The 25,139-nt window shown below is 60.2% G+C and overlaps 2 protein-coding genes across 3 annotated transcripts; both read left to right on the top strand.

Annotated features, from left to right (window-relative positions):
• The first annotated feature begins 1,913 nt into the window (after window positions 1-1,913).
• LOC117647357 (Kv channel-interacting protein 1) lies at window positions 1,914-17,104 on the top strand. 2 transcript variants are annotated; one of them, XM_034389077.1, is made up of 7 exons: window positions 1,914-2,100; window positions 10,776-10,845; window positions 10,962-11,032; window positions 11,445-11,609; window positions 15,554-15,589; window positions 16,464-16,577; window positions 16,931-17,104. In XM_034389077.1, the coding sequence occupies exons 1-7, from the start codon at window positions 1,945-1,947 to the stop codon at window positions 16,976-16,978; spliced, it is 660 nt and encodes a 219-aa protein (XP_034244968.1). In that variant the 5' UTR covers window positions 1,914-1,944; the 3' UTR covers window positions 16,979-17,104. The 2 variants fall into 2 exon arrangements, with proteins under 2 accessions (XP_034244968.1, XP_034244969.1); XM_034389078.1 differs by lacking the exon at window positions 15,554-15,589.
• A 2,859-nt stretch (window positions 17,105-19,963) lies between these two features.
• On the top strand, window positions 19,964-25,130 carry LOC117647303 (reversion-inducing cysteine-rich protein with Kazal motifs). The gene is made up of 11 exons (XM_034389010.1): window positions 19,964-20,676; window positions 21,229-21,299; window positions 21,386-21,482; window positions 21,573-21,709; window positions 22,079-22,087; window positions 22,187-22,352; window positions 22,606-22,910; window positions 22,981-23,410; window positions 23,556-23,667; window positions 23,716-23,969; window positions 24,041-25,130. Exons 1-11 carry the CDS (start codon window positions 20,610-20,612, stop codon window positions 24,841-24,843), a joined length of 2,451 nt encoding a protein of 816 aa, XP_034244901.1. The 5' UTR covers window positions 19,964-20,609; the 3' UTR covers window positions 24,844-25,130.
• The last annotated feature ends 9 nt before the right edge of the window (window positions 25,131-25,139 follow it).

Raw genomic sequence — 25,139 nt, forward strand, 5'->3', positions numbered from 1 at the left:
AGGGCACTGTCGGGAAGAGCCGCCGTAGTGATAGAAAACACACACATACACACATCACACACACACGCACACACGCACGCGCGCAATATACATACATACGTACATAGGCAGACACTCACACTCACATGTGTGTGCGGGCAAGTCGAGTCGGTTTGTCAGGGCCTTGACGGCCTTGGCGGCGTGCTGCTGCAGTCGTTGCGAGGGAGGCCGCTGGCTGTGCGGGGAAGCTGGCCCGCCAGGCCTGCTGGCCGCGGGAAGGGAAGCCCATTTGCCAGTGGCGAAGGCCCGAAGGCCCGAAAGCCCGAAGGCCCGAAGGCCCGAAGGCCCGAACCTTCGGGGATCGAACCTTCGGGAATCGAACCTTCGAGTCTACGAGTGTCGGCATGCAGCCGCGCGCAGCAGTCCGTTGCAGTGCCGTGTCGTCCATCGCAATCATGCATCGCGTCGCCTTGCCGCGGCTTGGCACGTGCCGCCCTGGTTCGGCGGTCGATCGCCACGCCGAGGGTCTCGAGCACTAGTCAGCCGCGGGCCACGGAGAGTGTCCTTGGATTGATAGTGAGAGCAGTCATGCATATTCCGGCGTGTACATATCACACTTGGAGTGGATTTGCCAGAAGACCGTTGGAGGCGGCAAAAATTCTAGACGCGTTTTGAGCTCCAGAGTCGCTAAACGCAAGGCTAAACGGGACTGGAACCCAACGTGTGGCCCCACCAATGGATTCCTCGTCCGGAGAGCAATCCATTGGTCGGGTCGCACGTTCGGTTCCAGTCCTGCTTCGCGACTCTGGAGCTCAAAACGCGTCCGGGGTTTTGACCGCCTCCAACGGTCTTCTGGCAAATCGAGGGGTCCTATTCAAAAGATCTTATCTGGGCGTTCCCCCCAGACAATCTTATCTTAAACGCCTGCAAATTTCACTCATTTTGATCTATCAGAATAAATACGACGGTAAGAGAAACATATTTCTAAATGCACTTTTGGTTTCTTTGATCTTCCATCTTTAGAATTACTTGAACAAACTCACAAATTATATTGATATGTAGCTGTACCAAATGATCAAACTATGTGAAATTAACCTGCGTTTAAGATAAGATTGTCTTGGGGGGGAACGCCCAGATAAGATCTTTTGAATAGGACCCCTCGAAATCCACTGTGCGGCGGCGCACTTAACAGGGCGCTAGATTGAGTTATCAAGGCGATATGCGCCCCTCCCCTCCCCCTGTCGCCGTCACGAAGGCAGCACAAGAAGCTCGATGCGCTTTTATTTGTGTTTTCCCCCCGGGGGGGCCCCGGCGACCCTGGGGAGGGGCCCTCGGGATAACCTTTCCCCGGGTTTTCCCTTTGCGGCCCCCCCAAAAGTTTCAGTCCTTTTTTTTCTTGGCTCAGATCCTCCTTCGCGGTTGCAGTCTTTGTTTCGGGCCCCAAAAATCCCACCGGGTCTCAAGCATATAGGGGGCGAGTCTGTTAGATTTGAGGATCTTTGGCAATCCGGGGTGTACTATCATCCCCCGTCGGAGTGGACTTTTGAGTACACGCGCAACAGAGCACACTGTTGAGTTTGCAGAGGTGTAGAACCCACCCCGACGTGGCCGGCCTGACGCCGAAAATGAATAATGGTATCATCTTCGAGCCGTGGACGGCCTCACGCCAAAAAACATAGCTTTTTTTAAAGACATGGTCTGGTTTATTTTCATTTTTTAAATGTCTGGAATTTTTTTTGTAAGCTTTACGTTGTTTGTTTCATGTGTTCCAGGTCCGGCTGCCGCCATGCCCTCCCTGGCCGCCGCCATGCGCGCCTCGCCCGCCGACCGGTCGCCGCGGGCGGAGTAGGCCGCGGCCGGCAGGGGCAGGCAGGCAGGGCTGGTCGGGGCTCCTCGCGGCGTGGTCGGCGTGGTCGGCGTGGTCGGCTCGGCGGGGCCGCGCAGCGCCGCGCAGCTCGACGCAGCATGGCGACCCCTCCGGACAGCCCCATCGAGGAGGTGGTGTTCGAGCTCGAGCCGACGCGCGCCCCCAAGCACCGGCCCGTCGCCCTCGAGGACCTCTGCCGCCAGACCAAGTTCACGCGGCAAGAGATCCGCGTCATGTACCGGGGCTTCAAGCAGGTGAGTCGAGCGGGCCGACGCGCCCGGCAACGCCCTCCAACGCACTGGCCAGGACCAGACCAACTGGTCGAAGGTCCATGACGCCAGGTTGACGTTATTTGACGTTCGTTGTTTTGAACCCATTCTGAGAATCCCGCCTTCGGCGCCCACCAGCCCAACGCCCTCGTTAGTACACTGTGATTGCATTGGACCCACCACGGTGCCCACCACGGTGCCCACCACGGTGCCCACCACGGTGCCCACCACGGTGCCCACCACGCCGACCGCGCGGCTGAGCGACGCCCGTGTGCTGTCTGCAGTCTGCGGTCACCCCTTGTGTACTCACGGAGCGGTGGCGCGCTGCCGTGCGGGGCCCAACCCCTGCTAGCTGCACACAAGGCGTGCCGTGCCATGCCCACCGCAAACGACACTGCTCACCACCTGCCAGAGCCGGGGCTGAGGTTCGCCCCCCGGCGACGGCGCCGTGTGTGTCATTCTTTCTAATCCGTCGGAGACAGTCATCACACTGATTGCGGTCTAGTGAAGGGGAAGAAAAGCGAAGCAAATATTTTTGTAAGCTATAACCCCACTTCCCGGCTGTATCACTCGCGCGCTTAGCAGTAAGATCATGACTCCGGCGTCTTGTCATATGCAATTTAAAGATTTGTCTAATTTTTTCGAAAAGTGTAACTGATAACGTTTTTACCATTTGCGCAAAAAGTCTTTACTTGGCATTTCCAACGTTGGTCTTGTGTTTAATTCAGGTGCACATCCATCCCTACAAAGCTCTCAAAAAAAAATGGATGGAGGCTGGCGTTGAACATGGGTCCAACGACCGGTACTCCAACGCAGTGCACCAAACCGGACCGCTTATCTCGTTACGTTGGCTGCCTCAACTAAATGCGAAAAGTCCGTAATTAAACAGTAATGGAAGGGGGGGGGCGAAAATGACGGAATGCCGTTTAATGAAAGCTTTTTGCTCGTGAGGAGAGAAAACACTTGACAGTGCGGGCACTGTGAGAAAAAAGGACGGAAAAAGTACGGAACATGTCTGGTCAATAGTTTGCCTGGACCGTCCGTACTTGCCAACTACGGAACTTCCGTACTTTTCTCCGTACCTCCGTACTTTATTTTTCTGTACCATTTCCGTACAAAAGTACGGAATTTTTTACAGTGGGTGGCGGCTGACGGAAAGCCGCGGAAAGCAGCGTGGCTGTTGCCGCCGTCGACAAGTCTCGCCAAACGCGGTCCGCGATAGACGAACGCCGGTCCCAACAAGAAGCACAGCGCAGCGCTCATTATAGTGCGCGCGCAAAAAACAGCAAGTTTGTCTCGGTCTCTCTCTCTCTATTTCGGTTTCTACCTATAAAGACGCCAAAGAAGCAAATTGCAGGAAGATGATGGAGCTGTGTCTTGCTCGCTCTCTCTCACTCTCTCTCCCCCCCCTCTCTCTCTCTCTCTCGCTCTCTCTTCTCTCTTCTCTCTCGCTCTCTCTCGCTCTCTCTCGTCTCTCTCTTCTTTCTTCTCTCTTCTCTCTCTCCCTCTCCCTCTCCCTCTCTCTCCTCTCTCTCTCTCTCTCTCTCTCTCTCTCTCTCTCTCCCTCTTCTCTCTTCTCTCTTCCCTCTCTCTCTCTCTCTCTCTCTCTCTCTCGCTCTCTCTCGCTTCCCCTTCCCCCTGTGCTGCGACATGGGGTGTCCGCTGCGCCGCGCCCCCATTGATCGCTGCCCCCAACCCCTTACGCACGCCTCCCCCACCACGCCCCGCCGCGCCCCGCGCAAGCTCATCCACCGCCCCCCACCGCCTCCCCGCCCCTCACACCGGTCCTGCCGGTCCTGCCCCGCCGCTGCACGAGCTGTAAGGCTGTAAGGCTATAAGGCAGCGCCACGCCGCCGATGCGATTCAAATGTGTGCTGGCCCGCTAAAAGTAAAAGGGAAAGAAGTGGACAGGGTCTTCTTTCCCTCCTCTCCGCCAACGGCAACGGCCGGGTATTTTGCCGGGCCCGGTCGACGTGCGTTGGCGCGCTGGTGCTTTGGCGGCGACCGCGGCCCATCCCGTCCACCCTCCCCGCGGCCACTCGCCTTTTTCCTTCTTGGCGATGTTGTTGTTTTTTTTTTGCCTCTCCATTTTACAGCCTCCCTCGCGAAGGGCTCGCGGTGGCGGCGCTGTGTCGAACCAAAAGTGAAATTCTTATCTCCACCCGGAAGGAGCTTGGCGCCTCACTGCTTCTGTCTGTCTCTCTCCCTCTCCGCGGCCGGCGGCTCCGAGAGCCTCCACGCCGCCTGCCAGACGCCGGGTAGGCAACCCGGGTGGCGGCGTGCGCGCCGGGCTGCCTACCCGGCGGCCGGCGGGCGCTTTGCGCGCTTTGCGGCAAAACGCGGCGGCGAAGCGGAATTCCAGCCCGGCTGCGGTCGGCTGGGGGGAAGGGGGAATCGAACCCGCGGCCTGCGGGGGGAGGAGGGGCGTAATCCGTTGCCTTAACGCGCGCGGCTATTCACGGGAGCGCTAATTGGGCCGAGCATAAGCGCGCGTCGGAGCGCCAGGTGGCGGCACGTGCTTCAAAATGTTTTTTTTTTCTTTTCGTGGCGTCGAGTGCCCCCTCCAGGGCTATTGTACACAGGTCTCTGATTGGCGGCGTGGCGGCGTGGCGGCGTCACTCACCGCGCCGTTCGATATCTCGATAGCGCCAGTTTAGCGCCGGCTCCTCGAAGTACCCTCTCGAAAGCCTTTGTCCGCGGCATCGGCGCGCGCCAACAACAACAAGTGTCCACACATCAAACTTTGTTCGACCGCCGTTCGTCCTGGCGAAGTGCCGCCTCAGCCGGGCATGGCTTCGAGGTGCTCCAGGCTGGTGCTGGCCGCGTCCCCGCCACCGTCGTGGAGGCCGCCGTCGTGGCGGCCCGGACGGAAACCCGTCAGCAGCACCTCGGACAGCTCCAGCACCTGGTGGCGCCAAACCGGCGGGGCAATAAAATCATCATCAAAAACAACATCAACAACAACAGTAACAACAGTCACAACAACAACAACAACAACAACAACAACAAAAGCAAGAGGATCGCGGCCGACACAACCTGCGTGGACTGGTCGCTGCCGGATGACGTCAGCACGCTGCCGACGTTGTCGGCGCCCTGCAGGCTGGCCTGGAGGTCCAGCAGCTCCTGCTGCTCCTGCATCTCCTGCAGCAGCTGCTGGCGCTGGTGCTGCTCCCAGACGAGGCGGTGGCGCTCCCGGTTGCCGGCCAGGGCCTCGTTCACGTCCTGCGGGACGACGACTGGGGTCTTGCGACGAACAACGGGATGGCGGTTGACGGCGCACAGTGGGCCAGAAACCGGCGGAGGCGGCCAAAATTCGAGACCTGTTTTGAGCTCCAGAGTCGCTAAATTGGACTCAAATCCAGCGTGTGACCCCACCAACGGATTGCTCTCCGAACGAGGACTCGATTGGTGGGGTCACGCGCTCGGTTCGAGTCCCATTTAGTGACTCTGGAGCTGAGAACGCGTCTCGAATTTTGGCCGCCTCCGCCGGTTTCTGGCCCACTGTGCGGCGGGCTGACCTGCACGTGTTGCTCCAGCGCGCCGACGTCCCTCATGTCGAGCTGCAGCAAGGCCGTGTTGGCGGCCATGGCCTCCGCCAGCGCCGCGCCGACGTGCGGCCCCAGCTCCGGGTTGCAGCTAACGTCCAGGTCCTGGGGGCGCGTGGCGTCAGGCGCGGAGCCAGGGGGGAAGACGACAAAATTGCAATACCTCTATTGCCTCTGCTATGCAAAAAGCCACTCTTTGCCGTATCCAAGAGTCGAAACCAACCCTCTGTCTCTCTCGCACTCCTGACGCATCCCGCAGGGGTGCGAGAGAGACAGACCGACGGCAATGACTCTTGGAGTCAGTCTGCAGCTCTGCCCGGAGTGAATATAACCCAGTCCACGGCCCCGACATAACTACCCTCCTCGTTCCGTTGTCCCTGCAGCCCCACACTGTGTTTCTTTTATCCTCGTTGCCTCCGCCCCTCCCTTCCCCTCCCCCTACTCTTGTAAATTGAAGAGCCGTGTGCATCCCGTGAACACACAGGGTGTGTTCTGCAACGCAAGCAACAAGTGCCTCCCCTGACACGTACACGAACATGCCCCGCCAGCCCCGCCACGGTGGCTGCTGTCACGGGGGTAGGTTTCACTTTTGGAGCGGCCTGTACCTGCACCCTGCAGTTGGAGTGCAGTGCCTCGGCGACGTGCAGCCCCGCCATGGAGGCCATGCCCGTGGCGGCCAGGCACAGCACCCGCGGCCCCAGGTTGCGGCGCAGCAGGGCCGCCACGAACTGGCCGCCCAGGTCGCCGATGGGGTTGAGCCGCAGGTCCAGCCGCTCGCCCAGGAAGGCCGCCTCCGCCATGGCGAAGGCCAGCCCTCGCGCGCCCTGGCTGCCGATCTGGGGGACGGAGGGGACGCGGAGAGGACGCGGAGAGGACGCGGAGAGGACGCGGAGAGGACGCGGAGAGGACGCGGAGAGGACGCGGAGAGGACGCGGAGAGGACGCGGAGAGGACGCGGAGAGGACGCGGAGAGGACGCGGAGAGGACGCGGAGAGGACGCGGAGAGGACGCGGAGAGGACGCGGAGAGGACGCGGAGAGGACGCCCTGGCGTGACGACTTGTCGACCCGGCGGGCACCGCGACGCACCCCCACGACGCGCACCTTGTTGTTGACGAGGATGATGGCGGACAGGGAGGGCAGCTGCGTGAGCAGCGAGGCCACCGCCATGGCGCCCTGGTCCTTGAGCTGGCAGTGCGACAGGTCGAGCGTGCACAGGCTGCTCTGCACCAGCGGCCGCAGCATCATGGCCACCCGCAGGTCATCCAGCAGGGACCGCCGCACGCGGAGCGTCTGGTGGCAAGGTCACCGTCAACTTCAAGAAAAACAAAACAAAAACGAATTACTGGGGAAAGCCGGTTCTCGAACCCGGGACTCTCACCGTGAGCGCGTGGCCGTGCTCGGAGACGGCCTGGCCCAGCCGCTGGCAGTCGTCGAAGGACACCTTCAGCTCGTCCAGATCGAAGTCCTCGCCCATGTCCCTCTTGTTGAAGGACAGCGACAGCTCCTGTGCCGCAGCCCGGCGTGGCCCGGCGCGGCCACACCCACAATCAGAGCGGAAGGACGCGACGGGGAGGGGGAGGGGGAGGGGAGGGCATATCGCCTGGCAGCATACATGCATGTACAGGCACGCTCTTCCTTTTGTGTGCAAGTCGCGTTGTGATGCCAATTCACCCCCGCACCCCCGCCACACACCCCCACACACACACACCCCGCCACACCCCGCCACACCCCGCCACACCGCCTCCCTTCTGCACACCTCGTGGAATCCGCCCACAGCACGTCGCGCTTCGCGTGCCAGCGCGTTTTTCGACAACAGCCGCGGCCGTGGCGAGGTCGGCGTGCACAAAGGCTCGGGGTGTGCATGTGTGAGAGCGTGTGCGCAAGAGTGAGTGGGCGCGAGAGAGACGAGTGTCACTGTGCGCGTGCGTTAGAGAGCGGTGGTTTTTGACATTTACCATTTAACCCGATTTCATTTATTCACCGCTGTACATTCTCTATGGACGTCGGTCGCTGCCCCAGCTTCACCTCCACGGACTGCAGGGGCTCCACGGGGTGACATGGCGCACGGCCCTCACAGCCCTCGCGGCATAAAGGAGGCCTCTTGCATGGCGTGACTGATAGTGCTGCTGTGAGTGGCAGTGCCGTGGCAGTGCCGTGGCTGTGCCGGCACTGCTAGTGGGGGCGGGGCCCTAGCAGTGGAGGCACCGCGCTGGCATTGCAGTGTGCTCGTCCTCAACCTCATCACCAAAGTGCTCCCTGCGCTCAAGTCACTCCCTTCCCTTCCGAGAGTCCACCCACCCAGCCAGCCTGGGCGGCGGCAGCGGCGTCGCGTCGGGGTGTCTAGCGCCGCCGAGCGCGGCAGGGCCGGGCAGTGCGGCCCGGGAGGGGCGGGGCACGGCCGGCACGGGGGCGGCCTGCAGACTCATTCCGAATGGGAAGTCTCGGGGGCGCGCCGTGCGGGTGCGAGAGAGACAGAGAGACAGTGGCTCTGCGGGCTGGCGCCGCGCCGCCTTGTGTCGCGCCGTCGTCTGCCCTTCCCCCTTCCTTCCCGTTCCCCTAGGTGATGTAGACGACGCGATGCAGTCAAAGGGAAACTTGAACAAATCGGGACTTTTTTTGCGGCGCCTGTACCCCGCCCTTTCCTGCAGTGCACCGAGACCCATTATGTCCGGCGGTCTGGGTTGCAGCCGGACGGGAAGGCGGTCGAGGCTTTCCGAACGCCGAATGGCGGAGAAAGAGTGAGGCGCTGCGGGATTGCCTACCCTGCCATTGGCAGGGGCTCCTTGGCTTCCACATTGCACAGTGTGCCAGAAGACCGGCGGAGGCGGCCAAAACTCTAGACGCGTGCAGAGCTCCAGAGTCGCTAAACAGGACTCGAACCGGACGTGTGACCCCACCAATGGATTGCTCTCCGAACGAGGAATCCATTGGTGGGGTCACACGCTCGCTTCGAGTCCCATTTAGCGACTCTGGAGCTCAAAACGCGTCTAGAGTTTTGGCCGCCTCCACCGGTCTTCTAGCCCACTGTGCGTCGCCGCGCTGCGCTGAGCGTTCCACGTTCTCGATGCTCAAAAGTCGATAGGGTTGCCAACTGCCCTGGCGACCCTCTGGACAGTGGGGGTGAATTTTGACCACACTGTGTGGCTGCCGCGTGCTGCCGCGTACCTGCAGGCCGGGGAGGTGGCGCAGCACGAACACGAAGTCCAGGTGGTCCCAGTTCTCGGGGTCCGGGACGTACGTGTCGGCGGGGTGGTCCGGGATCACGAAGGGCTCGCCGCGCTTCAGCTCTCGCAGGTGCAGCTTGAGCACCTGTGGGTTCAAATACCAGCTAGGTTGAGTCCTTTTTTTCTGTTTCTTTTTTAAATTGAGAGATTTGCTGACGCGCACCTCCGGCGCCACGGCCTGGAGCATGGTGCGGATGTCGTCGTCGTTGAAGGACTCCGGGTCGAGGCGCTCCAGCGCGTCTTGCAGCGTGCGCTCCGCCACGAGACGCTTCCAAGAGCCGCCGTGGTACCTGCCGGCGGTTCAAACCGGTTCAAACCGGTCAAAACCGGTTCAAACCGGTCAAAACCGGGTCGGAACCGGTTCCAACCGGTGCAATCCGGTTCGTGGGCGCACTGGGGGAAGTTGGTGCCGTCCGGCCAGGTGTGCTCCGCGCGCCGCTTCCAGTAGACGCCGTCGGGCAGGGCGGGGACGGCGGCGGCCAGGGGGATGTCGACGGGCAGCAGTTCCAGGAAGTGGAGGGCGTGGCAGTGGAGGTCGTCCTCGCCGAGCCCCCGCAGCGTCGCCCACGCGCCCAGGGCGCCGTCCTCGGGCAGGGCCGCCAACTCCCCCAGCACCAGGGTCGACAACCTGGGAACGATGTCGCAGTGCTGCACTGGCACGCCACTGCCACGCCATTGGCCGCGCGCGGGGGTCGCGGGGCGCGGCGGCGCGGCCGTTGGCTGTATCTCTCATCTCGTAAATCAGGCTGCCGACTACAACGGCGTGCCGGCGTCGCCAGGGCGTCGCCGGCGACTCCGACCTGGGCGCGAGGCCATGGTCCCACTGCTCGTCGTCGGCCCGGAGGCGCCGGCCCGCCTCGCCGACCAGGCGGTGGGTGGCGCCACTGGGCTGGAACGCCCGCCGCGCCGCCTCCGGGATGGTGTGGGGAACTCGCATGGCGCCTTCCGGGTTTCGGCCTTCCGGGCTCCCGGCCCGGAGGCTGCTACACGACCGCTACGGCCTCAAGTGGCGCCCCTGGAACCTGGAACGCCCCGATCGCCCCGGATGCCACGCGCGGTTCCAGGACTTTCCTGAGGAGGGTGTAAAGCAGTGGTTCACGCCGGCGCGTGTTGCCTACCTCCCCGGCGGACTACCTAGGAAGGGGGTCTGTCATCACCCCCATGGCTACATCCGCGCCTGCGGGACGCTCGCAAGTCGGCCGAAACCCCCGGCCGGCGTCGGCGGCAACATTCTCCCAGTGGCGCGGAAGCTGCAGGGCATCGCGGGGGTGTTGGCCTGCGCGGGGGTGCTGCCATGGTGCCAAGTCTGGCCAAGTCGCCAGGGCAGCCGGCCGCACTTTGTTGCCGCAGTGTTGCAGGGCATTCCCCTCATTCCCCTCCCCGCCGTGTTTCCGACTCGCAGCGCAATCCCGCTCCGAGCGAAGGGCCTTCTTGTCCTGCGGAGTAACTCTTGGCATGCGAGGGGTGAATCACTCAGCGTTCTGGTGTACACATGAGTACATGAGTACGGGTGAGTACACCTTGGTTAACTCGTAAATTTCACAATTTAAAACGTTTTAAGGCTTTATTTAGCGTTTTTAACGGCACTCAACGTTAAATCGGTCGAAAAACTAGAGTATTTCGCCCTTTTTAAACTGGTGAGTACACTGAGTACGGGCAAATTTGTACACATGAGTACACTAGTGATTCACCCCTCGTTGCCATGGCCCTTGAACGTATGGCGCGTTTTCATCATGACCAATAGTCTACGAGTCGATAGTCAGTCCTCTACCCTCGGGTCGATCGATCGATTCCCAAGACACCTTTTCAATTTGGGACTGGCGATTGATTCCACAGGGGATCGCGCCGATCGCACTTCTTGTGCTAAAGCGCCTCCTTCCGCGTGTTGCAGGAGTGTCCGGACGGCGTGGTTCAGGAGGACGCCTTCAAGGACATCTACGCCAAGTTCTTCCCGCACGGCAGTACGTATACGCCCATCACTCGACAAAGAAACCTAGTCAAAGGGTTCAAAATTTAGTTGATTTTCTGCGTAAAATATCATTTTTAAAAAGAGAGTTGGCCCGGATTTCTGTTGCAGACTCCAGCTTGTACGCGCACTACGTCTTCAAGGCCTTCGACGTCAACTGCAACGGCGCCATCACCTTCAGGGTAAGCTGGCGAAGCTGGTGGGGGACGCTGGTGCCACACAGAGCAGCGCGGAGCAGCGCGGAGCAGCGGTTGCATCGCTCGGTTGTTCCGTTGTTCGCGTGGCCGATGTTCGATGTTCTGGGAGGAAGCCCCAAAGATGGGCATTTGGCTCGGCGTCGCGACGGGGCGGCAGTAACTCAAATTGGGCCGCCCCGCCCCGCCATGACTTGGACGCAGCCCAAGTTGTTGGCTGAGCACGAGGGCTGGCAAGCCTGGTACGGCTTTGTACCTAATGCTGCATAGCCCATTATTTTTATGTTTTTATGGCTTTATATTTCATCATTCTTCTCTGTCACTCTTCCCCTGCGGTGTGCTGTGCAGGCAACCCGTCGCCGACCGGCCTCGTTTTCACACTCCTCTGCTTTCTCCGCAGGACTTGCTGGTCACGCTGTCCACGCTGCTGCGGGGCTCCATCTACGAGAAGCTCCGCTGGACCTTCAAGCTGTACGACGTCAACGGGGACGGCTGCATCACGCGCTCCGAGCTGGCGGAGATCGTGGTGGCCATCCACGAGCTCATGGGCAGGAGGGCCAGCCAGGTAAAGGCACAGCACTTCCGGTGGCCTTGCTGGAACCGGACGCACGGTGGGCCAGAAGACCGGTGGGGGCGGCCAAAATCCCGGACGCGTTTTGAGCTCCAGAGTCGTTAAACAGGACTCGAACCGAACGTGTGACCCCACCAATGGATTTCTCTCCGAACGAGCAATCCATTGGTGGGGTCACACGTTCGGTTCGAGTCCTGTTTAGCGACTCTGGAGCTCGAAACGGGTCTAGAGTTTTGGCCGCCGGCGCCGGTCTTCGAGCCCACTTTGCGACGTGAAGCGTGAACCACGTCATCAGTCATATAGAACCTTTTTTTCGTAACAAAAAAAGAAAAAGAATTGATAAGATTGGTCACGTATTTTTTTTAGCCCAGTTAGACTACTAATGAGATTGGGTCTGAACTGCGCAAGTGCTGTGGTTGTTTTGACACTTTCATTTCCTTCACCTTACAATACTCTATTGCCGTCCATATCTTCTTCTTTCTCACCGGTACTGCACATCTGCCTCAGTATGATTTACACTGGCTACTCCAGTATTATTGCTCAGGTCACGCCAAACGAAATAATGTAGCGGTAATAGGTAGACAGACAACACGTGGAAGTTTGCCACATTCAGTAGTTTATTAATTATTTTTAGTTGATTAGTAGTAAAAATTATAATTTCGGGCTGAGCGAGAGGGGTTCCGTATCCGTAGAGCATCGGTGCATACGCTTGTTGTCGGAGCGGCAAACCCAAACGTTTATCAGAAGCCGTGTTCAAAAATTGAGCGGAGCTCATTAATAGATAACAGCAAATCAATTATACTTTGATTCAATTTATCATAAGTCGTCGCTCAGCTCACGCTTCCAGAAGCGCGTGTAGTTTTCCAAATAAAATGAGGAAATGTTTGCGCGAGGCTTCCTGTTTGTTCTGAACGTGGCCGGCTTCCCACGGACTTGCATTGTGTTGTGTCTCTGGTGCGGCCTTACGGCGTAGAGCTGACTTTACCTCACCTTTGTGGAGTCCCTTTCTGGGGCTCCGCCTGGCTCCCTCCCGGCGGCTCGCCCCTAGGCGCCCCTAGGACTAGAAGTAGTGGTCGATCGAGGCAAGCCCAGGGCGACAGTGGGCCAGCAACCGGCGCAGGCGGCCAAAAGTCTAGACGCGTTTTCAGCTCCAGAGTCGCTAAATGAGACTCGAACCGAACGTGTGACCCCATTAATGGATTGCTCTCCGAATGCGGAATCCATTGGTGGGGTCACACGCTCGGTTTGAGTCCCATTTATCCTTTCTGGAGCTCAAAATGCGTCCAGCATTTTGGCCGCCTCCGCCGGTTTCTGGCCCACTGTGAAGCCCATGCGCACTGTCCCGGCCGTGGGCCGCGGCCGCTCGCGGCTCGGCATACAGGACATGAGCCCCGTCCCGTTTGAGCCCCGATGGTCTGAGCCCCGACCTGAGCCCCAACCTGAGCCCGGGTTGAGCCCCGACTTGAGCCCCGACCCAAGCCCCAATTTTCAGAGCCCGGATTGAGCCCCGTTTGAGCCCCGTTTGACCCCCATTTGAGCCCCACTTGAGCCTCGGGGCAATAAATCATGCGAAAATGCGTGGTTTCAGGTCGCGGGGCTCAAATGGGGCTCAAATGGGGCTCAAACGGGGCTCAAACGGGGCTCAGGTCGGGTCTCAGTCCGGGCTCTGAAAATTGGGGCTTGGGTCGGGGCTCAAGTCGGGGCTCAACCCGGGCTCAGGTTGGGGCTCAGGTCGGGGCTCAGACCATCGGGGCTCAAACGGGACGGGGCTCATGTCCTGTATGCCCGCGGCTCTGAGGTTCGAGTCCCGCCGCAGCCGGATTTCTTTCTGTCTTTTTTGCCGCCACTCGAAGCGGGAGCGAGCGGGTGGGGTTGCTACCTGAGGCACTGAAGTGGCGAGTACCGCCCTTGTGTGGCGACCCTCGGCGGGTGCGCCCAGACAGTGGCCCAGACAGTGGCCCAGACAGTGGCCCAGACAGTGGCCCAGACAGTGGCCGACGGCAGGCCGCAGGGAGGCACCCCCAGACTGCCACAGGCCATGAGGCACTTAGCCAGTAGACTGTATCGTTGAGCTGTCAAGCTGTCATCAGGGTCCTTCCCTTCCCTTCTCGGCCATCTCCAGGTTTGTACAGCCAGCCAGCAACTTGCAGTGCAGTCACTTCCAGACTGACTTTTGCAGTGACGCGACGGAAGGGCCGCTTCCCGCAGCCCGACGTCGCAAGTGGGTTTTCATTGCGCAAAGCGCAGGCGCGGATCCACACAGTGGGCCGGAGGCGGCCAAAACTCTGGACGCGTTTTGAGCTCCAGAGTCGCGGAGCAGGCCTCGAACCGAACGTGTGACCCCACCAATGGATTCCTCGTTCGGAGAGCAATCCATTGGTAGGGTCGCACGGTCGGTTCGAGTCCTGTTCAGCAACTCTGGAGCTCAAGACGCGTCTAGAGTTTTGGTCGCCTCCACCGGTCTTCTGGCCCACTGTGATCCAGCAGTTTTCGTAGGAGGGGGAAATGTAGCGCCTCTTGCCTACTTTGCAGGGGCAAAACAGTGCATTTTGCCTACCTTGAGGGCAGCCTACCGGGTCCCCAAGGAGGGGGTAGCTAGTACCCCGGTTACCCCACCACACCCCTGGATCCACGCCTGCCCAAACCGCGCGCAGAATTGGGGGGGGGGGCTAAAAAAGCTGCTGATAACATATTAAGCAGCGATGTTTATTCAGCTACACATTCCAGCGGGTCGTAGATTTGTTCCACGCTAAACACGCTACCCACACAAACAGACACTCACACCGACACACAAACAACGGTGTCAATTTGCATCCAATCGGGGAGCGGGGCTGGGGGGGAAACGCATTACAAAAGCGCGCGTACAGGGGCGCGGTCTCGGGGCTCGGCGCGGCGGCGGGTCAAGGCCACGCGGCGCGCCACGCGGTCCCTCTAGAGCAGCCCTCGCGAGGCCGGCGCAGCACAGTGGGCCAGAAGACCGGTGGAGGCGGCCAAAACTCTAGACGCGTTTTGAGCTCTAGAGTCGCTAAATGGGACTCGAACCGAACGTGTGACCCCACCAATGGATTGCTCTCCGAACGAGGAATCCGTTGGTGGGGATCACACGTTCGGTTCGAGTCCCATTCAGCGACTCTGGAGCTCAAAACGCGTCTAGAGTTTTGGCCGCCTCCACCGGTCTTCTGGCCCACTGTGCGCACCGCAACTACTTTACATGTGCTGGGCGCCGGGCTCGGCCGGGCCTGCACCGGTCTCGTAAAACCGAGTGGTCTCCCCGACCACCGTCGGCGGGCGCATAGTTGCCTGCGGCCGGAAGCCCGTTCAAAATTCAATTGGCCCTCGCAAGGACCCTTTACGCTGTGCAAGGCGGTACAGGCGGCCCCCAAGTGTCCCATACATCAAAATGAGCCTCCGGCCTTCCCTCGCCCCTAAGACACACACACACTAACACGCGCCCTCGCTGTAATGTCACGGCCGGGCCGTTCTTGTGTGAGGATGCCGCGGCCTCCTCGCACACACACACGCACACACACACACACACGTGCACGCACACCGCGGCGCACCCACACACACACACACACACACACACACGCACACGGGAGGAGTCTGTCAAACGTTTTGGACACGAGGCTAGAGCGCTTGGCCGTCGCGCTGCGGTGCCCCTGCCAGCAGTGTGCCGCGGCAGCCACAGGTTCCACAGGTACCCGGGGACGAAGCCACCTCCAATCACGCCACCGCGTACACCACAAGCCGGGCGAGGGGGTGGGGAGAGGGGGGGGTGCCACTCCCCTTCCGAGACACTATACTTCCAACGCGACTTACTTCCCTGGAGCTACACTAGAGCTACACTGGTGCTACCGGCACTGCGGCCACGAGGCACGGCAGGCCCACGGCAGGCCCACGGCAGGCACAGCTTGTTAACTTGTCTGTTTCTCTTCCAGCGGGCCCTCCGCAGAAGCGGTGCCGACGCGCAGGCTGTGAGTACGACTGTCTCTCTCGCACTCCATCCTTTCTCTGCTTCCCTGCCGCATGCCGACCGCTGCTGCCGCCGTTATTACAATAATTATTATTCATTACTCTCCCAGTTTATTCTTATTATTTGTAGTGAACCCTTATCATGATTGTCACTGTTCTGAAAGAATTTTGTTGAGAGTTTTGTTCCCTGTTTTTTTCTTGTTTTTTCTTTGTTTTTTGTTTGATGTTTTTGACGAGGCACGTGGTGCGGAAAAGGTGCCGCTTACAGACCGATCCCGGTAAAGGTCGTGGAGAGGAAGGGTGCACTGCAAATCCATTGGTAAGTTTCCCTGCCAATCCGAAAGCGCTCCGTTTCGAATGCCGGCGTCTTGGAGCATCAAATTTTCGCTTCCTCTGAGGGCCGTCCCGGCCAAGGTCCAAAACTTGGCATTCGAATGGGAGCGCCTCCGGAGAGGTGTGGAAACTTCCCGATGGATTTGCGCGGAGGGCGAAGAAAAAACAGCCTGTCCTGGTTCGCTCTCCACATTGTTCTTCTTCCTGGCCTATGCCGGCATAGTCGGTGTTCCAGGCGCCCGGGGAGCAGAGCACCGGACGAACAAAAAACGCATTCTTTGGCAGGTGCATGCACCTGTGCATATGTGGCTTTTGTTCGCCCAGTCCTGCTCGTCCTATGGCGCCCTCTGGAGTACGAGGACTGGAAAGCAAAAGCAGAGGTCCAAACCAGAAATGCATGACACTGGTAAAACAAGTCGTGTGCTTTCCAGGCCACAGAAAATCAGTTTAAATAAAAATGAACTGTATAGTTGTTTGACCTCTGCCCAAACAGGAAAGCCTATTAGAAACGGGCCGTCACTCACAGAGCTTCTCTGCTTCTAGCAAATGGAGGATGACCGGAAGTGCCGAGAGCAAGTGGACCGGGTGTTCCGGAAGCTGGACCTGAACCAGGACGGCGTCATCACCATAGAGGAGTTCATCGAGTCTTGTTTGAAGGTCAGTGCTTTGGTGGCCAGCCCTGGCCCACTGTCAAACCAAACGTGGACAACTCCACATTTGAAATGCAGAGGTGTGTAATTTTCAGTCTCCGCACTTGGAAGTGCAGAGTTTGCAGTCTCCACACTTCAAACGTGGAGTTGTCCACGTTTGCACCATGCTAATGCTAAGAGATAGGGGCTTTTGGAGCTACTCCACACTTGAAGTGTGGAGGCTGCGTACTCTGCACTTCGAAGTGTGTAGACTTACTCCACACCAGGAAGTGTGGACTTGTCCACGTTTGGTTTCACTGTGCAGCCCTGCAGCCCGAAGGATCAGAGTTTTCGCTGGTTGACTTTGCGTCATCGTTCCAGGACGAGATCATCACGCAGTCCATGTCCATGTTCGACACCTCGCTGTGATCCGAAGAGGCGTCGCCCATGGCGGTGCCGGCCAGCCTGGTGGCGCACCTGGGCGACCTCACGCTGTCGGACTCGGACGGCGACTCCCGGCGCGGCCTTGGCACCTTCCAGGGCACCTTCCAGGTGCGCGCGCAGGTGGACCACGACCCGCGCGCGGCCAGGACGGCGCCGTCCAGGGTGTCGACGGGCGCCCTCGCCGGCACCTCCGGCCCCCACCCTCACTGCCCTCCCCCGCTACCGCCACTGCCCAGCCAGGCGGGGGGTCTGGCCGGCCCCCAGTGGCGGCCCATGACGGCGTTGACGTCGGCGACGTCCGCGACCTCGGCGATGGACTGGGCGCAGGCCGCCGCCTGGCCCGACGAGGACGACTTCGGGCGCGCGCCCCTCGCGCCCCGGGAGACGCGGCCGCCCTCCGGGCCCGGGCCTCCCTCCGGGCCTCCCTCCGGGCCTCCCCCCGTCGCGTCCAAGCGGAACAGCCAGGAGACGGACGTGTAGGGCACTGCGCCGTCACCGGGACGTCACCAAGCCGTCACAGTCAGTCCGCCCGTCCCCGCCGCGCCAGTTTCGCCACCGAAAAAGAGAACACTTTCATTTCATTTACTTTTGAAAAAACTATGACGTTCCACAACAAAAAAAATATTAGTTAAGATCTTAGAGTACCCCCTTTTCTCTCTCGACAATAAAAGAAAAAAACGTGTAGAATAGTTGAGGCTTACACCAGCCCATTAGTTTCTGCACCATAGCGGAGTAGGCGGTACCGGAATTTCGACATTTAGGACGAGTCGCTATTGTCCACCATAAGAGTCAGTGCGCCCATCCGCACCATAGCGGAGTAGGCGGTACCGGAATTTCGACATTTAGGACGAGTCGCTATTGTCCACCATAAGAGTCAGTGCGCCCATCCGCACCACGACCAGCCGAAAACTTTTAACATTTTTTAAGCACTAGATTTTTTTCGGTGGTGAAATTGGAGGTAGTTTGGCGGCGGCTCGGCCGTGCGGGGTCGGACTGCTTCGTCTTGGACTTGGTGCTTAGCGCCGGAATAGCAAACAAAGACAATTGTTCAAATGCACCAATTCTTAGCGCTCGGAACTTCCTACTTTAAGACGATCAGGGCGGCTCTCAAGGACGTGATTTTTTTTGAGTAGTCAAGACAGTTGAAGGACGCGGGACTCTACTGCCGCCGTTTCCGGCCTTCCAACCGTACTTCCCGTACTTCCTCGTCTCCTTCTCCTTTTGTACTTCGAGACTGAAAAACCTCGTTTCAACCACACGACCTGTGTGATAGCTCACAATAAACCGTTTATTTTTTACAAACTCGGGAATACTTTTACTCGGCAAGTATTGTACAGTGTTTATTCTGTTCGGTCGACGTGCGTATTTGCTCGGAAAAAATAATGAATTATGAAAATAGTTGTGTCTGGAGCAAAGTTCCTTCGTCGTGCCTGGCGATTTGTTTCTAGAGGCATTTGACTTTCAGTCTCACGACAAAGTCTCTCATTTCGTCTTTCGTAGATCAGTTTTAAAAGTTTTCAGATCTGAAGCAATTGCATAAAAACTCTAATGTAGTGCAATTTTCTAGATCCAGAGAACTTGCTCATGATAGTCGATTCAGACGTGAACCTTTTGTCATTTAGAACTACCATAGATAAGAGATTAAGAAATTACCTTTAGCCTAGATCAGTTTATGAAATGTTTAACGAAGTATTTAGTTGTGTAAGCAAACATTAGGACTCCGAACTTAGCCGTGGTCAAATGCCCCTATCCCTCAGAGCCGAGCCAAAGATTCCAGAATTTAAAAGGAATTCCCTCGGCGTCAATTTTTTTTGTTTTCCATTTTCTACCTCTGTGGCGTTGGGGTCGAAACCGAACAAGGTTCGACTCCTCCTCTACCTTGTCTTCATTTGTGAGCAACGAAGATAGAAATGCTAACGGCACCTAAGATTTCTCTCATTCCCACAAACCATGTGAAAATAGTGTTGTCCTCGAGGTGAATAATTGTAGGTCGATTGGCCGAATAAAATTTTACTGTTTCAACCGTCCCGTTTTTCACCATTTCCTCACACATGTATGTGCACATACGTTTGGCTCGTCACACCTAAGAAAACTTTCAAGAAATATCTAATAAAAGACAGCTTAGAGGAGTGTTGGCAAACCAGTGGATGTCACAAAATTCTCGCTGAAAACTACTCCGTGACAGTTTTGAGCATGAGCACTTCCGCGAAACTCCCGCAATACTCCACCGTGCTGCTTTCGAATTCCTGCGGCTCCAGTGGAGTACAGTGGAGAAGCGAGTATCGACCGGTGCTAGCCGCAGGACATACTCCACGCTCCGCGCTGCGGGGGGTATCGCCAGCGCCGCCTCCACCGCCGCGGGGACGGGCCAGCCGGGCCGGCCGACCGACGGCCAAGCGATTCCGGAGACTCGAATCGTCACCCTGTATCGACAAACTGAACAGTGTATGGCACATCCAAGCAGGGATGCACACCGCTCCTTGAAGTGTGCATCCAGGCACGCTCCGGGTGGAGAGTGCCGTACCAACTAACCAGTCTGTAGAGTTGGGAAGTTGGGAGCCGATCTCCGGTCACGGGTCCCAACGGCCAACACAGCTGATGTTAGCAAATTTTGTGAGTGGCTATAGTAGCTTCAGGCCGTGGCGGAGCCGGCATGGAATGTCTCCGGGGGCTTCCGGTCAACACGGAAATTCAACGCCCTCGACGGCGAAAAACCAACAACAACAACAAAGGCGTAAACAACAGCAAGAACAACGGAAAACAATGTGAAAAGAGTTGGCAGAAGAAGTTTGTTTATTATTATTCTGACGGCGCGCGCCGCGTGGCCGCGTGGCTCGCGGACATGAGTGAGAGAGAGGGGGGAGGGGCATTCAAACAGAGAGTGAAGACGAGCCAAAAGTATCCCCGTCCCCCACCCGCTATATCGGGATCCTCTCGCCGGCGGCGGGGCGGGGCGGACGCACGCCGCGCAGTACGCACGCGGGGCGTCGCGGGGCGCACATAGCAGCCGGCCGGCCGCGGGGCAACAACACAGAGGCGGAAGTAGACGCAGGGAATGCAGCGAGTGACGGCAAAAAGCGCAGTGGAACAGAGTGCAGTGAGGAGAGTGCCGCGCGCAAAACAAAAGTGCAGTGAATGTCAAGGAGTGAGCCGCAAGAAGTGTCGAGAGTGATGACAACATGCAAATGCAGTGCACTGTGGCAACGAAGTGCAGAAAGTGTGAGAAAAGTGCAGCAGTGAATGCAGTGAGGGATAATAATGAAAGTGAGTGACAAGCCAAGAGCCAAAGGGAAACGTGACAGCAAGACAGGTGACTCAGGGAATGCGGTGACCGGCAGTGACAAAAAGTGTCTCGGCAGTGACAAGAAGAAAAGTGCCTGCGGGAATGCGGTGACCGGCAGTGACAAAAAGTGTCTCGGCAGTGACAAGAAGAAAAGTGCCTCCGGGAATGCGGTGACCGGCAGTGACAAAAAGTGTCTCGGCAGTGACAAGAAGAAAAGTGCCTCAGGGTATGCGGTTACCGGCAGTGACAAAAAGTGTCTCGGCAGTGACAAGAAGAAAAGTGCCTCAGGGAATGCGGTGACCGGGCAGAGTGCCGCAGAGTGCCTCAGAGGGAATGCGCTCTCTGCTGGCGTTCGTCGGTCTGCTGGCGGCCGCTGGCCTGGTCCTCCCGGCACCCACAGGTCAGTGGGGTTAGGTGACGCGCCGATAACGAACGGCAGCAGCAACAACAACAACCACATCACCATCAACAACAACACCAATTCTGACACTTAGGGGCAATCTGGGCTCGGGCCCCCGATACTCGAGCAGCCGGGCGGGCGCCGCGTCGATGAGTACACTGTAAAAACAAAAGCGATGAAAATTAGAAAGAAACTGTTAGCCACGTCAGTTGTTGGCCCTCTCCGGCTGGACAGTGGTGCGTCTCTCTCGCACGTTACGGAACGCCCCGCGAGTGCGAGAGAGACGGCGCGACGAAGGCCTTCGGTGGCGTGTTTGCGTTTCCCTTTGATTTGTGATGCCTGTATACCGCCCCATCACTAAAACATCCGGGCGGGCGGGGCTGGCTCGGGGCTGGCCGTCGGTCCGCCGGCCGGCCGGTCGCGGCGCGCGGCCCTCATCAAATATTTCGTGGTGTCCGCGACGCGATGCACCCTTTGACACTGGCGCCTTTACCCACACTCGATGAAATGTGGGGGAAAGTAGGACACGCTGACAGCGCCCAATGTTTTCAGACGGATCCGTCCTGCCGGCGGCGGAACCAGGTCGCCGTCAACGCCGCTTCCACGACGCCGAGCTCACCGAGGTGTGTATGTGTGTGTGAGAGAGACTTTGTTGTGCTCGACTTGTTTTGACGGTGCAGCTGGTCTTAGGCGGCGCTTCCCCTTACAGAATGGGCTCGCTTCGCTGTCGCCCAATGCCGCGCGGCGCGAGGACCCGGACACGGACGACGACGAGGACGACGAGGAGATCCTGTCGCCCCACCAATGTGAGTCCGCCTCAAGGGAACTGAAACTGATATGTGTACTAGTCGATTTGACGTAACCCATTTCACTGTGAGAGTCTCTTTGCTGTCCAGTCGCGGAGTGCTGCGGGCTGGCCGCGGACCCCACCTGCAGGCAGGCGTGCTTGTCCGCGCTGGGCGCTGCGGGCGGCGCCACCCTCGGCAAGGTGCTGGACGCCGTGCAGCAGGCGGGCTGCGGGCTGATGCTGCATGTGAGTCCAGAGTCCCGCCGCACAGTGGATTTGCCAGAAGACCGGTGGAGGCGGCCAAAACTCTAGACGCTTTATGAGCTCCGGAGTCGCTTAACAGGACTCGAACCGAACGTGTGACCCCACCAATGGATTCCTCGCTCGGAGAGCAATCCATTGATGGGGTCTCGTGCTCGGTTCGAGTCCTGGTTAGCTACTCTGGTGCTCAAAACGCGTCCGGAATTTTGGCCGCTTCCACCGGTCTTCTGGCAATCCACTGTGCGCCGCTCTGTCTCTCTCGCACTCTGCGGAACGCCCCATGAGTGCGAGAGGGACGGAATGTTCCCTGTACTTCTGGATGAAGGCGTTCATTGTGTGTTTTGCTATTGCCAGGACCCCACGGTGACGTGCTTCCTGTCGCACAGCGGCCCCGGCCGGCAGGGCCAGGGCGGCCAGGGCCCCCGGGCGGCGGTCCACGACGGCGGCGTCCTGGACGTGCTGGACGCGGGCCGCCTGCACTGCTGCGGGCTGGCCAGGGCGTCGGCGTGCCGCCGCGCGTGCCAGAAGGCGTTCCGGCACGACTGGGGCGCGGCGGCCAGTGGCGGACCCCTGCAGGACTGCGTCAACCGGGCCAACGAGTCGGCCCTCGCGTCCTGCCTGGCGGAAGGTGAGGTCCTTGCAGTGGCGTGCGCAGAAATTTTGAAAGGGGGCGGGGGAGCGGGGTCAGGCCATGCTTTTTGCCTTCTTACAGGGGAAAGTGACGCAATTTGTCTATCTTCCAGGCGGCTGTCTAGTGGCCAGAGGGGAGGTCATGACCCCCCCCCCTTTGCGCACGCGCACGCCGCTGGGTCCTTGGAGGGCCCTTGGAAATGCGGAGGCCGTCGCACCGACCAGAGTCTTTATGTGGTTTCATTTTCCAGTGGACTACCCCTGCCGGCCGGCGTCCGCCTGCGCGGGCCTGGACTTCTGCGCGGGCGTGCTACGCGACGACGGCCGGTCCTGGTTCCGCACCTGCGGCTCGCTGGCGGACGCCGCGGCGCGCCACGTGGCCTCGCAGTGGTGGCGCGATGGCGTGCTGACGCTGTCCGACGCGCACCTGCACGTGCAAGTGCCGCTGCTGCGGGGCGTCGAGTCGTGCCACCGCGGGCTGTGGACGGCGCTGGCCTGCCTCACCCACGCGCAGCCCTGCTCGCCCCGCGCCGGCGCGCTGCCCCTCTGCCTCCAGGTGCGACCCCTTCCAGATGCATGTGTCGCCTAGTCGTACCCGAGTTGACGGCGTGCTTCCCGTGCTGCAGGACTGCCTCCGGCTGCTGCCGCGCTGCGTGCGCTGGTCCGCCGTGCCGCCCGGCTTCTCCGCAGAGCAGCTCTGCGCGCAGTTGGCCGGGCCGCCGCCCTGCGTGCCCATCCCCGCCGCCCGCGAGGACGACGAGGTCGCCGCGGACGACCCGGAACCGCCGACGGCGGCCGCCAGGCGGCAACCGGGAGCACAGCAGGGAGCGGCGCCGGACGGTGACGCGGTGTGCAGGCTGGGCGCCGCGTCCGACGTGTCCGTGGCCGTGGGCGCGGCCGTGCGCGTGCCCCGCGAGGGCTCGTCGTCGCCGTGCTACACGGCGTGCTTGTGCGAGGCGCCGGGTGAGCGCGGCGCGGGCGCGGCGCTGGGGCGGTGCGTCGACCTGCCCTGCCTGCCGCACGCTAACACGTGCGCCCTGGGCCAGAGCACTGTGGGTAAGCACCGCACTAAACACGCACCAGACGTGGCGGTTATGGTTCTAAAAGTTGAGTTTAGGCGCGAGCCAAAGCCACCAAAGCCACCAAAGCAAACTCTGGGCGCGAATGGGCAGTTCGGGCTGACGGCTTCCTTTGTCCGCAGAGCATCGGCGCACCGTGGTGCAGGGCTGCCTGGTGTGCACGTGCTCCTCCGGCGACGTGCTGTGCACGCAGCGGCCCTGCGCCCTGGCGGTGGCGGCCGCCTCCAGCCGCTCGCACGGCCACGGCCACGGCGGCGCGCTTCTAGATCTCCAGGAACCCAGTCCGTGCGGGTGCCCGCCGCACCGCGTGCCCGTGTGCGGCCGCAACGGCCGGACGTACGACAACGCGTGCCTGGCGCGCTGCGCCGGCCTCGCCGTGGAGGCCGTGGACGACATGGCCCCCGGGCCGTGCCCCGCGCTGGACCCTTGCGCCGCCACCGCCAACGCCACGCGGTGCCCCGCCAACAAGCGCTGCCTCCCCGACCGCCGGCTGTGCCTCAGCCTGCTCGCGCAGCCCTGCCCGCAGTTCAAGTGCGGTGAGTCGGCTTCGATTTTCGTTACTGCCAGATCCCCGCCGACTCGTGCTGAACCACCCGTGTTGTTGCAGTGGAGGCGCCGCCCCGATGCGACCGCCGCGCCGACGGCCCCGTCTGCGACACGGCGGGCCGCACCCACGCCAACGAGTGCTCGCTGCTGCTGGCCGGGGCGTCGCTGCGACACCGCGGCGCGTGCGTCCCCGGCGGCCCCGTGTGCGGCGCGGACGGCTACACGTACCCGTCGCGGGGCGCGGCCGAGGAGGCCCTGGTCCTCGTCGACTACGCCGGCAAGTGCGCGCCGGACTGCGGGGCGGCGCGCTGCCCCGCGCTGCCGCCGGGTTGCAAGCGCGGCGTGCGCGCGTGGGGCGCGTGCTGCGACGCGTGCGTCGGCGTGCTGCACGCCGCCGTCAACACCAAGGCGCTGGACAAGGCCGTCCTCGCCGTGGGCAAGCTCGCCGAGCCGTGGCCGCGGGTGGCCTCCGTGTTCAGCCTGCGGGCCTTGCTCGGCCAGCTGCAGGAGCTGGTGCTGGAGGCGTGCGCCGTCCGCGGCCACGTCACGCGCACCGAGCAGCTCGTCGTGGTGCTGCGGCCCGGCGACGCCGGCGACGCGGCCTCGGTGCGCGCCTGCTACAAGGAGGCCGAGAGGTTGGCGGGGCTGTTCGAGCAGAGCGGCGCTCGGGTGCAGGCCAGCCTCCTGCTCAGCGCCGTCGTGGCCGTGGACCTGATGCCCGCCCCCGTGCTCCTGGCCGACCCCGACAAGGCCGTCTCTCCGGACGCCGCCCCCGTCGGTGCCGTCCGCGCCGCGCCCCTGTCGCTGGTGCTGCTGCTGTTGCTGCTCCACTTGCTGATCGGTGCGCTGCGCTCGGAACGCTGAGGACGTCTACCCACCCCCCAGTGAGACTGAAATTATTTCCACTGCTGAACTGTTGTTTTTGGTTGTTTGGTTGTTATTTACTTGTCGGGACCTGAAGACTGATGATGCGCGTGTTTGTCTGTTTGTCTGTCACACTGCGAAACACATCGAGGAGCCTGTTACGCAGTCTGGCGACCTTGCATTGTTATAAAGTTGTTTTATTTTGTGGTTACCAATTTACCAAGAAAGACTGTAAAGGTTAAAACTTTGTTGACAATAAATAATAACTTGTTTCTTTTTTTTTCAAATGAGTTTAT

This window comes from Thrips palmi, unplaced genomic scaffold (assembly GCF_012932325.1).
Source record: "Thrips palmi isolate BJ-2018 unplaced genomic scaffold, TpBJ-2018v1 HiC_scaffold_2, whole genome shotgun sequence".
Taxonomy (NCBI): Eukaryota; Metazoa; Arthropoda; class Insecta; order Thysanoptera; family Thripidae; genus Thrips; species Thrips palmi.